This window comes from Cydia splendana, chromosome 5, assembly GCF_910591565.1.
Source record: "Cydia splendana chromosome 5, ilCydSple1.2, whole genome shotgun sequence".
NCBI lineage: Eukaryota > Metazoa > Arthropoda > Insecta > Lepidoptera > Tortricidae > Cydia > Cydia splendana.
The window spans coordinates 14,185,463-14,199,204 of record NC_085964.1 but is presented as its reverse complement, the minus strand read 5'-3'; the positions used below and the strand labels follow the sequence as shown (position 1 = coordinate 14,199,204).

The window sequence follows — 13,742 nt, the reverse complement described above, 5'->3', positions numbered from 1 at the left end:
TCATCCGTGGGCGCCTCCGCGAACATTCCGGATGCACTACAGTAACGTGGCAGCCCCATCAGCATCCTGAAAACGTTAACTATTACCTAGTATACGGTGGTTTGGATTTTGGATTTCTCCGCCATCGTCGATTATCGGATCGCATCAAATACTTTTTAAGATATGATAAAGGTGACATTCGGGTGGCGACTGCAGCAGCATTATTCTGTTGCAACGTTAATGCTGCAGCACTGTCAATTTTCGTGATAAAATGATGTGTCTGATTTCCATACTAAAAGTAAAAATGTAAAACTGTCTATCAAATTGCGTTTTTTATATCGATAAATTTTCGCGCTCGCTACGCTCGCGTTGTATTCGTATAGCATAGTACGCTCGCTGAGTATAGCTGGCCCACAGGCTGCAGATGTAATAAACAACAACAAATAACAATTATACACGGTGTTTTATGAATCGTATTGAAATATTTTTGTGGGATAAAATACGTTGGCTAGGTACTCGTATCTGTTTTCGTTCGTTCTCTACAACCATCGTAGTTCTTTATGACGGTATGACATATTTCTCTTATTCGATTAATAAAATAATCAAATCAAGAATCCGAATTACATTCGCCTAGCTGTGTGCCTAAAATATACTGAATTCAAATAAATTCGTGATGAGTTAATTGCCCAGCAAAAGTGATGATTAATAAAATTATTAACTAAGTTTTTACATCGTTACTAAGAAATTGTAGAAACTTACTATCTCCTAATTTTTACTATCTCCTCGATAACTCGTTAATTATTGTTTTACTTTAATAAATAATAATACTAAAATATCTTAGGATCATCTTATCATTTATTAATGTAAAACAATAATTATTTTTTAAATTTCCCTCTCTTTCCGCTTTACATTAAAACCATATTTAAATTGCTTATATTCTTTACACCGTGTTTTTTTTATTTCCGTTAATTTCAAGGGTGCATTCCTGAGCTTAAATCAAGTAACTTTCTCAAAGACACCGGTATTCTAATTAACTCCATTTCGGAGATAATCAATAATTGCTTATCTTTCTAATAAGGCACGCTGTACACGCTCGTAGGAACGAGCGTGTACACTTAGGCCTTAGGGCCTGTTTACTTATTGATTAGTGTTTAGTATGAGTTCATACATTTGCTGTTAAACATAAGTACTATCTTTTACTCGAACGATCGATGTTCGAAATGTCATTAAGAGCCCGTGCTAAGACAATGTGCACACTAGCGCCACTGCTAAATAATCCTGTATATTTAAATTTAACGAAAGATATTTAAAAAAGGAGGCCGCTACGGACTGTATTTTGTATTTAAGTACCTTTTGAATATATCAAACTAGTTTTTATGTTGCGGGACCATCCAGGGCACAAAAATGATTTGGAGGCCTTACGTATCTTGTAAGGACCAAACCTATCTGCCATTTTAATTTGGCAAGCTATGACCAAACAGTTCATATAAATATAATCAGTTTAGTTCGTTAATCTAAAGTGCATCCTTATTTTACAATCCTTGGTTCAGTCGAGACGCCAACCTATCAAGAAACTGCATGAAATGTCAATGTCTGGGGGCCGATTTTTGAATTTCGAGCGTTCGATTTCGTCACTCGAAAATCGGTGGAAAACAGCGAAATGTTTATTTTTGAAATACGAGCGATAGAAATTGGGAATCAAGTGGTATTGACCACTCGTTTTCAATTTTATTAGTAGAATTTAAATGCCGGTTACTGGAGATATTATTGAACGAAATACACGAAATCGAGCGGTCGAAATTCAAAAATCGGCCCCCTGCTCTCAAAACAATCGATTAGAGATCATTTCTATTGATGCCAGGAATTAGCGCATAATTACTGCATTTTTAGAGTTCTGTAGTCAACTACGAATCCTTATAGTTTTGCCATATCCGAATATATCGCCATATCGAGGTACTGTATGAAATGTCAATATCATCTCTCAGAACAATGCGAAGAATAATGTTATTTTTTATCGAACTCATCATTTACTTTTTTAACTAAAATTTACAATGCAATAACTATGAAGTGGGCCTAAGCCATATGTATAAAACACAAGAAAACGGAGAGCTATATATCGAAGGCCAATGAGACCTGGAAGCCCTTAAATATTCATCGCGATGGTCAAAGTGTTTTTTTTTATATTTTAATTAGAAAGAATCTCTGATTTTCCGTGTATGTTGGACTCGGTTCAAATTTTTAACGTAGATGTAGGCTTAGCAAGCACAGAAGCGCCGGGACAGTATCTCGTCCGCAAGACTAGACGACCCGTCTTTTTCTTACAGCACTAATTAGAGAGGGATACTACATCTACGTTGAAAATGACTGAGCCCAAAAAAAATAACTTTTTAATATTCGGTGAATACGAATGTATAGTATTCGTTTCATTAAGTACTACTTTTTACCGACCGCCTTAGTTAAACCTATAGCCGCTATTAAGCATTCCATAGATTTTCTAGTTAAAACTAAAGTATACTAACCACTTATAGGTTATTTTTGACAATTCCAAAAGGTTTCAGCTATAATTCAGTACTCTTTGTATCATAATAAGTGCGCTATACTCTTTTGAGAGTGATCCCTAGGTCTACTGTGAAAATAAGTCAATAGGAAAATGTAGTAGAAAGTGTGGCAATAAATTTTTCACTGTCACTTTCAGGTTCGAAAAACAAGCATCCGAATGACTGCTATCAAGGAGTATCCATTCGACCTGAGCGACCTTCAGAATCAAGAGGCTAACCCTCCCCCGCCGGTGTCCGAGCGCCCCAAACAGCAGGCAGCCCCACTGCCGCTACGGCCGTCTCTCGTGACCAACCCACACACTTCAAACCCGGACAACAAGAGAAAAGTCTCAATTATGGCCGACGAAAACAGCAAAGACAGAGAAAATGCACCTTCCGAAAGGTAACTTTTTTTATTATACTTAAAAGTCAAAATAAGTCTGGTTCCCCTTCATAAGTACGCTTTAGGATTATTGGGAATACGTACTGGTATATTTCACAGTCAAAATCATGGGTGGATGTGTTGGCCCGCTCTAAAACACAAACATGTGCGACAAATGACCTATTATTAAATCGAATATAATATTTTTAATACAGTTGCTCAAAAAGTGCTACTTTACGTAGCTGTTTAGCGTTCGCAAAGTTGTTTTTGCGAACTAGTGCTTTTTACTTTTCCAGCTTTTTTTTATTTAATTCTGACCGTATTCGATACGTCCACACCAAAGAGTTTGGATAGTCAAAAAAAAATTATTTTGGCATTGCACATTTATTACGTACAAAAAGTATTGTTACACGATATAAAGTAAATATTTATTTGTTATTATATAAATAAAACGTTATAAAATACGATATTTCACTAAAAAACTTTTTTATTATTTGGCTAAATGGAACAAAATCATTTTGGCGTTGGCGTTTGTCGTTAACAGAAAAAATGAAAAATTAAAAAGTAAAACCGGCGCCCGCCATTTTCACTTGAAATTTAGTTGTATCAAAATAATTATCTTAAATTGCAACTGTAAGAGTGTTTTACAAAAACACTCTTACAGTTGCTGTTAAATGAGTTATTGTGATTAATTTAGGCAATGTAAATCAACGCTGAACGTAGTTTATAGTGCTGAATAATATATAATATACAATATCATTCAAGTTCAAGGGAAAATTCGTAAATGTAAGTGTAATACTCATGTTACCAATATTTGTTTTATTGTGATTTTTTCGCAAATGTATTAAAAACCGTCGTTAAATGTACGTGTGAAAGTGTTACATACTTTCCACACTTGCATTGAAATGTACTATTTCATACTCTTAAAACTTTATCTAGATCCAATTAATTTTAAGCTGTGTAATATCTAAGGTGGACCGGGATAAATGCAACTATGGGGTTATTGCGTGTAGGTATTTGAATTATTTTATTAAACAACGTAAATTACAAGAGCTCCCGTCATTTAGTGATAAAAGCCGTAGCTACAGTTTGGAAATAAAACGTAACATAGAGGGCGTTCTGACCAATCGTATCAAAATATAAATAATAGACGCAATATCCCCATAGTTGGATTTATCCCGGTTGACCTTCCTTTCCTTTGAAAGCAAATAATTAATTATATCGATAATTTTAGTGAAACTAACGACCAGTCTGATGTCTGGTGTGTATTTTAGACAATGTAGCTAAATATAATAGATTGATATTGCATATAGGTAGGTACTTACTCGTACACTTACACAAGTAGGTACACAATACAGGCCTGGCATCCTAATTCAGCCATATTTTCTGTTCCACATACACACACAAAAATGTAATTTAAAAATTCACACTGCTATGTTTCGGTAAATTCATTATTTTTGTATTTTTTAAAATTGTCTCACATTTCTAATAATTTCGGTAGTTTTATAAAATTCTTCAAGAAATAATTAAGACGTAAAAGTTTTATTATTAAGTATTTTAGATTTCACGCACAGCGCTTAGATAGTTATTTATTTGCAATATTATATTTATATATTAAATAATTTATATGTAATTGACATGAAAAAACTATAGAATATTGATCTTTATGCGTATTGTTACCAACCATAAACAAAACCATTACTTATCTATGGTATTGGTATTTATAATAAAAAAGAGGATAAACATCTACTATATTTAGTTTTGGCCAAGGACCAGCTAAGGACTGTCTCATTTCATACATAATACATATATATATACATATAGAGACAGAGAATCATACTGTATTTGTCTTACGCTGGTACTAGAGTCAGACCGAGAAAAGTCTGCAGCGATTTTGATAGCCAATGCCATGCAAGTGTCATTTTAAAGTTTTTAAACGTCAAACTTCTATGAAATTATGACGTTTAAATAACACTTGCACTGCGTGGGCTATCAAAATCACTGCAGACTTTTCTCGGTCTATCTATTATACTACTTACTGGCACTCAAGAGATAAGCATAGTTTAGTACGATGGAAAACAATTATGCACTACATCATCTTTAATGATTACAGTATCAAAATAATTCATCTTAAATTGCAACTAAAATAAGAAGTCAGTGTTTTGGCATAAAATGAGTGATTGTGATTCATTATTGCAATGTATTGGTCTAACTCTATCATCGCTATTATAACTTATAAGTACTGAATAAAATTGACAATATCATTTAAGTGCAAAGGGAAATTCGTGAAATATATTAAATAGGTACCCAATTTCTTTTTATTGATAATAACGTTTTATTTAAGTAAAAACTCTTGTTTAGAAATTTTTACATCTTAGTGTCATCCCGTTTTCTAAGATTGATTTGAAAGGGAGCACTACGATGTTGCCACTTTTTTGTTTCTTGTCGGTCTATACAACTTAACGGCATTTATTTTTACCAGTGACTCGTTTCCACACTCACTGTCAAAAGTGACTTTTATGTTTGAAGAAACGTCACTTTTACACTGACATATCTAATCCATACCGTATCTAGACGTATTTGACGTATCTTAAAGTTTTAATCGGGCCGTCAGGCAATGTGCCTATTGATATTTAAGAGTATTGAATAGGTCTAAAATGGTTTACTATAATGTCTTCCTGGCACAGGCCACCTTTAGCTTTCTCCATAGCTCCCAGTTTGTGCCTAACCAATCATTTCTTCTGAACACATTCACCGCTGAGCTACGGTCGTAGCAATACGTCGTAGCCAATAACATGGGTTTCCCGGTATGCAGAGTAAATGTTCGTAGAGGCAAAACGACAACGTGTCGTGATTAGCGCTGAATGGGTTAACCTTGGGTTTTTACTCTCCCCTAATTAAATATATGTAATAAAACACTATAAATGTATCATTGATAATTGGGAAAAAAATCTATATTCGACCCAATTAAAAATAATAGTAAATAACAATTTGTTCCAAATTTGAAAACTTTATGTATTAGTGGCTAACCGGAGCCCGATTATTAAACTAATCAAATTTGGAACTGTATGCAATATATGTATGGAAGTTTAAAAAATCACTTACATTTTCAAAAACTATTTATTATTTTTATACTTATTTTTGGTAAGGCTTAGGCTATGTTAGCCACTTACCACCATACGGAACGTATGCTTGTTTGACATTGACGTAGTAAAATAATTTGATCGTTATTGGTTATCTGTAGCTACCAGCTGACACCGGTTATCTACAAATTTTTAACAATGCGGCTAACGTACCTAACTTAATAAAAATAAAATAAAGAAGTAGCTTGCCTGAGTGCATAAGGTTCCATATTTGCCAAACTGATAAAAAAATCACTAATACATAATGTTCCATATTAGTCCAATCCTTTTAGCTTGTAACGCATAGTGTTCCATTTCAGGAGCAAACTTTCACGACATCATACATAGTCATTTGTATATAAATGCTTACATGTTTTACCGTAAAATCTCGCGGCATCTGTTTTTCTAATACTCAACGCTGGAATGTATTTATTGCACTAAATATAACAACGAAAAGCTAATTACAAAGTAGTCAATCACACTTGCAAGTAAAATTGCCGGACGTCGGTGGAAATGATAACGTCATGTGGACCACCAACTAGTTATAAGCTGAAAACGTTCAGTAGTATTCATTGTTTCTACCTCTTACAAGTTCAGTAAAACAGATGACGCTTATATCAATCCACGAGGATAATATTATTACGTTCCAAATTTGTATCCATATGCGGTAAAGGGTTAATGTCATCTTCCCATCTTATTTTTGGTTTTCCATCTTTAACCACGTCTTGGATACCATTCTGTTTTGTTGCTATATTTCTATCCCTCTTGTTTCTACCATCTCGTGTCTTAAAATATGTCCTTCCCACTCCAATTTTAGCTTTTTACCGTTTTGGTCTTTTGATATGTAGGTACACCTCCTAACTAGTCCAAACAAAGTTACCGAGTCAAAAATTGTGTTCCTAACATTTCCCTCTATACCTTCTTATTGCTTGGCCTAGTTAAGTACTGATTTAACTTTGGATTTCTTTCTGATTTGAATGAACTTCACTTTGTCTTTCCTTTGGATGAATATGGTATTTGACTGTATTTAAAATAAATTATTTTATTTCACCTTGCAAGAAATAAAGCACCAGAAGATTAATAAAGAAACATAGACAGCAGTTATTTTTAGACACAATTTCTATTATAAAACCCGTATAAAACAATAAAGAGTAGGTAATTTGATAGTGACGTCACATGCTAGTGTTTCATATCAATTCCATAGTAGCAAATCGTTTTGACAGTTCGAAAAAAGAAACTGATTTAACTAGTAGTCAAATACAAAAATCCATCCTATAGGGGGATTTTTGTATTTCGTATTAACATACATATTCGGGATAGTTGTAACAATTTTTGATCGTTATATCCAACTATTATCTAATTAAGCAACAAGTTTACTTTTGTCTGATTTGCTTTTATCAAAACTACAGGCGTTTGCTTACTGTGTGTAATCTTCGTGGAGAGTTCGTGTCATCCACGATGACGCGCGGCGGATTTGTCAAATCTAACCTTTAATGACATGACAATAGAGTCAAATCCTAATGTCTCAATATGTGTTGCATTCTGTTAAGGGTTAATATTTGTAATTTTCATTATATTGTATGGTAATACAATATATATACTATTACTCATACTTTATACGAAACGTAGATATCAATCGACAAAGTGTGGCATTTGTTACTACAAAGTACTTAAATTAAAAATCGGGCAAGTGCGAGTCGGACTCGCGCACGAAGGGTTCCGTACCATATAAAAAAAAAACAAAAAAAAAGCAAAAAAAATACGGTCACCCATCCAAGTACTGACCACTCCCGACGTTGCTTAACTTTGGTCAAAAATCACGTTTGTTGTATGGGAGCCCCATTTAAATCTTTGTTTTATTCTGTTTTTAGTATTTGTTGTTATAGCGGCAACAGAAATACATCATCTGTGAAAATTTCAACTGTCTAGCTATCACGGTTCGTGAGATACAGCCTGGTGACAGACGGACGGACGGACGGACGGACGGACGGACGGACGGACGGACGGACGGACGGACGGACGGACGGACAGCGAAGTCTTAGTAATAGGGTCCCGTTTTACCCTTTGGGTACGGAACCCTAAAAATTGACGAAATGTGTATGGATCACTTTTAAACAATTTAATTTATTCTTATTCTTATTCTTAATGAGAAATTTATCACATTTCAAAGCTTCACATTAACGTTGGTCATAGTTTTATTTAATAACAACCAGGAACTTAACTGGTATTAGTTCATTTTGGTACCTATATCTAGATTCTAGGTAAAGTCTCGCAGGAGGTGTAAGGATACGTTCTAGTCCACCGTTGCGTTACTTAATAAGAGAAATACGCACCCAGTGCCGTCTTTATAATATTTAGCGTAGGTACCTTTCACTAGCAAGTCGTACACCGTTCGCAGTAAATTAGTCATCCGTCTCTTGCACACATCACGTGACTGCCTTGGGTAACCTAAGGAGTAAGGACCACGTATATTAGACCTCTCCCAATAGTAAAACAACCTTTATTAAACTAAATATTATGCCTAGAATCGAGGGTCTAATCGTCTGGGCGTGCTATTTGTATTAAACATAAGAAAAGACTGTGCCGTTCACATAAGGTTTATCTCTAAGCAATTTAATTTAGTCATATGATAATGAGACATGTTTATATTTATTTATAAATACGGACACTTCATTATGTATTAAGGTTACTACATTGGCTCATTGATTGTTCAGAGAGTAAATGATTTTGTTTATTGTAGCAATGACAACATAGCACAACATTAGGTACACGTCTCGATTATTTTCAAGGTGATTCTTCTGTAAAAATCCATAGTTACAAAAGTATTTATTTTCGTATTCTTTCCATAACGTTCAAAATATTGAAAATGTATATAATTACACAAACGGGTCTACCGCGATATAATTTAATTGTTTTTACCTTAAATTCCGACGTTTCAGCTGAGTTGCACCAGCTGTGGTCATGGAAAGACCACATATTATTATATTGAAAATGTTACAGATACCTAATACCTAAATTAATTAATTTAGTACAATGACGTGATTGAATGCCCCCGGTGCTGATTCAGGGAAATCTGGGACCTCCCAAAAGATTTTTTTTACCTACTTACATCAAAGCAAGTACCGCGAGCACATCCTGCATTAAAACTAAAATAAAGCCATAATTAAAAATACTTTATATCATCAATCAAGTACAGTAAGCTGCAGATGCCTAATACCTGCTGCTAAGAGATAACAAACTCCTCCTGAATAGAAACTTGTTTGCAGGAGGGAGGGTCAGTTTTCTTTTGGAAATATATAATTTGTTGAACACATATCATTTAGGTTTAGGCGTTCCGTTTCCTGCATACGATTGTTCGCCTTTGTACTTCCATTACTGTAATTTATTTTTGTAAACCTGTGTTGTGTACAATAAAGTGATTACTACTACTACTACTACTACTACGATTGTCAACGTGGCTAGGTTTGGCTCGGCTATGGTTTAAACGCCTACTTTCCATGCCGCGAGTCATTCATGGCTTTACCCAATGAAAATGTGGATGGTAGTAAATTTGCAGGCGCATAACAATAATATAAAAAACACGAATTTTGGTATACACTGAGACTCATTAGTCACATCACCATCAAATATCCGATAAATACTCATTTCTTTTTTGTGCTCTGCATGATGGGGGGTGAATGCCATAATCGCCACGCTTGGCAGGCGAGTTGGCTGGCGATCGCAGTCGAGTACACCGAATTTGAGGGACGCTGCTGCCCGTACCCATACCCGGGTCCTATGTTCAGCAGTGGACGTCTTATGGCTGAGATGATGATGATGATGACCAGACATAGGAATCCGCGGGGCAAATTGTGAATTAAGACTTTATGTTTGTGCACTTATGGTACTAATTACAACAAAATTTAGGCTGTTTTAAAACGATTAGGCAATTAAAAACTAATTTTTAACTATTTTGTTGTAATTAGTACCATAAGTGCACAAACAAAGTCTTAATTCACAATTTGGCCCGCGGATTCCTATGTCTGATGATGACTCATTTCTTATATTCATAATATTTATTTATTTCTTATATGTATTTATTTCTTACTTTTTGCGGGGTGATAACAATATATAAAAACAGTAACATTAATCTAAAAAAACATCTTTCAGTTTAATAATGGCTACAAATATAATGACCACCAAAAAATACTTTGATACCCTAAATAAAAAAAAACATGCTTACCAAAAAAAATTACTGAACACCAAAAACATAAGGCCTAAAAATACAAAAGTACCACCGTTTTAATTACGACTGCCCTTCAAATTGTATTCAAATACCAAATATATTGAATGACCACCAAAAATCATTAATGATCACCAAATCTTGAAGACCAAATTAATGCGATATTTTCACCTAAATAAACCACTATGATTACCAAAAAATGTATACATATTACCAAATAAAGTAAACTGATGCCAAAATTACTACCCCCTCTCGCTCAACCCCCCGTACCCCGCACCGCATACCTACCTAACCTAACGTACTTTTCTAGTAGCATTTCGTTATGCTACTAGAAAAGTAAGTTAAACTGCTATCAGTTAAGTGGGTTAAGTTAGGTTAGCACTGCGACCCTTACAGAAACGAAATGGTACTATAAAAGTAGGTTAGGTTAGGTTTGAACTGCGACCTTTACAGAAACGAAATGCTACTATAAAAGTGGGTTAGGTTAGGTTAGAACTGCGATCCTCACAGAACCGAAATGCTACTAGAAAAGTGGGTTAGGTTAGGTTTCAACTGCGACCCATACAGAAACGAAATGCTACTAGAAAAGTGGGTTAGGTTAGGTTTCAACTGCGACCCATACAGAAACGAAATGCTACTAGAAAAGTGGGTTAGGTTAGGTTTGAACTGCGACCCTTATAGAACCAAACTGCTATCAGAAAAGTGGGTTAGGTTAGGTTTGAATTGCGACCCTTACAGAAACCAAATGCTACTATAAAAATGGGTTAGGTTAGGTTTGAACTGCGACCCTTACAGAAAAGAAATGCTACTAGAAAAGTGGGTTAGGTTAGGTTTGAACTCGACCCATACAGAAAATAAATGCTACTAGAAAAGTAGGTTAGGTTAGGTTTGAACTGCGACCCTTACAGAAAAGAAATGCTACTAGAAAAGTGGGTTAGCTTAGGTTTGAACTGCGACACTTACAGAAAGAAATGCTACTAGAAAAGTGGGTTAGGTTAGGTTTGAACTGCGACCCATATAGAAACCAAATGCTACTAGAAAAGTGGATTAGGTTAGGGTTGAACTGCGACCCTTGCAGAAACGAAATGCTACTAGAAAAGTGGGTTAGATTAGGTTTGAACTGCGACCCTTACAGAAACGAAATGGTACTATAAAAGTAGGTTAGGTTAGGTTTGAACTCGACCCATACAGAAAATAAATGCTACTAGAAAAGTAGGTTAGGTTAGGTTTGAACTGCGACCCTTACAGAAAAGAAATGCTACTAGAAAAGTGGGTTAGCTTAGGTTTGAACTGCGACACTTACAGAAAGAAATGCTACTAGAAAAGTGGGTTAGGTTAGGTTTGAACTGCGACCCATATAGAAACGAAATGCTACTAGAAAAGTGGGTTAGGTTAGGGTTGAACTGCGACCCTTGCAGAAAAGAAATGCTACTAGAAAAGTGGGTTAGATTAGGTTTGAACTGCGACCCTTACAGAAACGAAATGCTACTAGAAAAGTGGGTTAGGTTAGGTTAGAACTGCGACTGTTACAGAAATAAAATGCTACTAGAAAAAGGTGACGAAGTGGATTAATTAATTTAATAGTATTTTATTAAATATTTGCACATTTTTAATAAAAATGTGGTTATAATTTTGGTGGTCATAAACTATTTGTGGGTTTACAATGATTATTTTGGAGTAATTTGCTTTAATAGGATAGCAAGATTTAAAAATGTGGTTATAATTTTACATTAAAATGGAGTTCTAATTTTGGTGGTCATTTACTATTTTTGGGTTTACAATGATTATTTTTGTGTCATTTTCTTTAATAGGATAGCAAGATGTAAAAATTTGGTTATCATTTCACATTAAAATGGGGTTTCAAATTTGGTAATCATTTACAATTTTTGGGTTAATAATGATTAGTTAGGTGTCATTTCCTTTATAAGGATAGTAAAATGTAATAAAATTGGTAATCATTTCACATTAAAATGGTGTTATAATTTTGGTGATCATTCATTATTTTAGGGTGGTAAAATATATTTTTTTGGTATTAAATTTTACTAAATCTGGTGATCAATTAAATAGCAGCCTTTAATAATTACGCAAGTATTACCCCTTACACTGCTTAAAAAACCTAAGAATTGTTCAGAAATCTTAGTTAAGAATTATTACTAGACACTTTGTCCATACAGGCCTATTCGGATTTCGAGATAATCACAAGATCTTGAGACGACTTAGAGATCAACTAGATCTACATTAGATATCGACTAGATGTGACTTGGATAAGTCATAACTTGTCGAAATCGTTCAAGAGGACCTCCAGAATCGCGAAAACGTCAAATTTGACATATCTCTCTTACAAATATCTTTAAATTATCCGTATCGTAACTTGTTGAAGTCTAGTAGAAATCTAATTCATTTTCCGAATCGAGCCGATAGAACTCGGTATACATCTGCTTAACCATTAAAATTTAATTTCAGAACCACATTCGCGCCATTCGCTATAATTTTAGGGTATGATTTTACGCCCCAAATGTCAGTGCTCGACCAAATGTCATAGAGGGACCCTGGCAGTTTTTGACGCCGCCATTAATTTTTTTTCTCAATATAGCCGACTTTTTTGTTTTAATTTTTTCAAGTTTGTCCTAGCGCGCTGAAATGTTGGTCACGAAATCTCGGGGTCCCCTAAATACCTATGAAAATTTTTTTTTTTGGAAAAATGCTACAATTGCGGGAAAACTGGCCACTTTTATTTTGTATGGCAACTTTTAAACGGTGCGTGATAGGTGGGGGGTGCTCGACCAAATGTCATAAAGGGCCCCGAGACAAAACAAACTGCATTAAAAAAAATCAAAATAGCCTTTTTTTTTTTTCAAGTTGGTCCGAGCGCGCTGAGATTTGGCATGGCGGGAGAAAGAGGCCTCTAGATTCCTATGGAAAAAAATTTTTTTGGAAAAAGTCCAAGATGGCGGAACAATAATTTCCATGTTGCAGGAATGTTCTGACAACATTCTCGAGAACGTTTCCGCTTTTTGGGAATGTTCTGCAATTTGTACATTGCTAGCCCCAACTAATGCAAAAAGTATTTTTTTTTAAGGTCCGCATTTCACAACTTATATAAATTTGTAAACAGACTTGGCAGTAATAGAGGAATTGTGAGTTTCAACAAAGCACTAATAGACGAACAACCTTATGACACAAACCTAAAATGTTTCTAACATCAGACTATAAATAATTAAGCGCATTAAGACATTTAAACGCCCGTGCGAAATCGCCTTTTCATACAAATGTAGCCCTCATTTTGCTCTCTGGATATTAACATTATTGAAAATATTTTGACACCATTTTTTGTAAATAATATCAACCACAGCTATGCCCCAACATTTTTTTTTTTCGGTTTTTTTAATTATTAAAAGAGTTAAAAGCATTTAAAAAATTGTATGAGATCTGTTTTTTTGCTCCTAATTTTTACAATCAAACGTCACCGAAAAAAGTCAGACGTAGGGGTACAGCTATGA

The 13,742-nt window shown here is 34.6% G+C and overlaps 1 protein-coding gene across 4 annotated transcripts in view; it reads left to right on the top strand.

The window, feature by feature from the left end:
* The window catches only part of LOC134790789 (sodium/hydrogen exchanger 9B2-like), a 70,295-nt gene that overhangs the window by 20,649 nt on the left and 35,904 nt on the right, over window positions 1–13,742 (top strand). For all 4 annotated transcript variants that reach the window (XM_063761722.1, XM_063761724.1, XM_063761723.1 and 1 more), the window contains exon 2: window positions 2,675–2,919. In XM_063761722.1, the coding sequence (XP_063617792.1) occupies window positions 2,675–2,919 (245 nt within the window). The remainder of the gene's footprint in view (window positions 1–2,674; window positions 2,920–13,742) is intronic.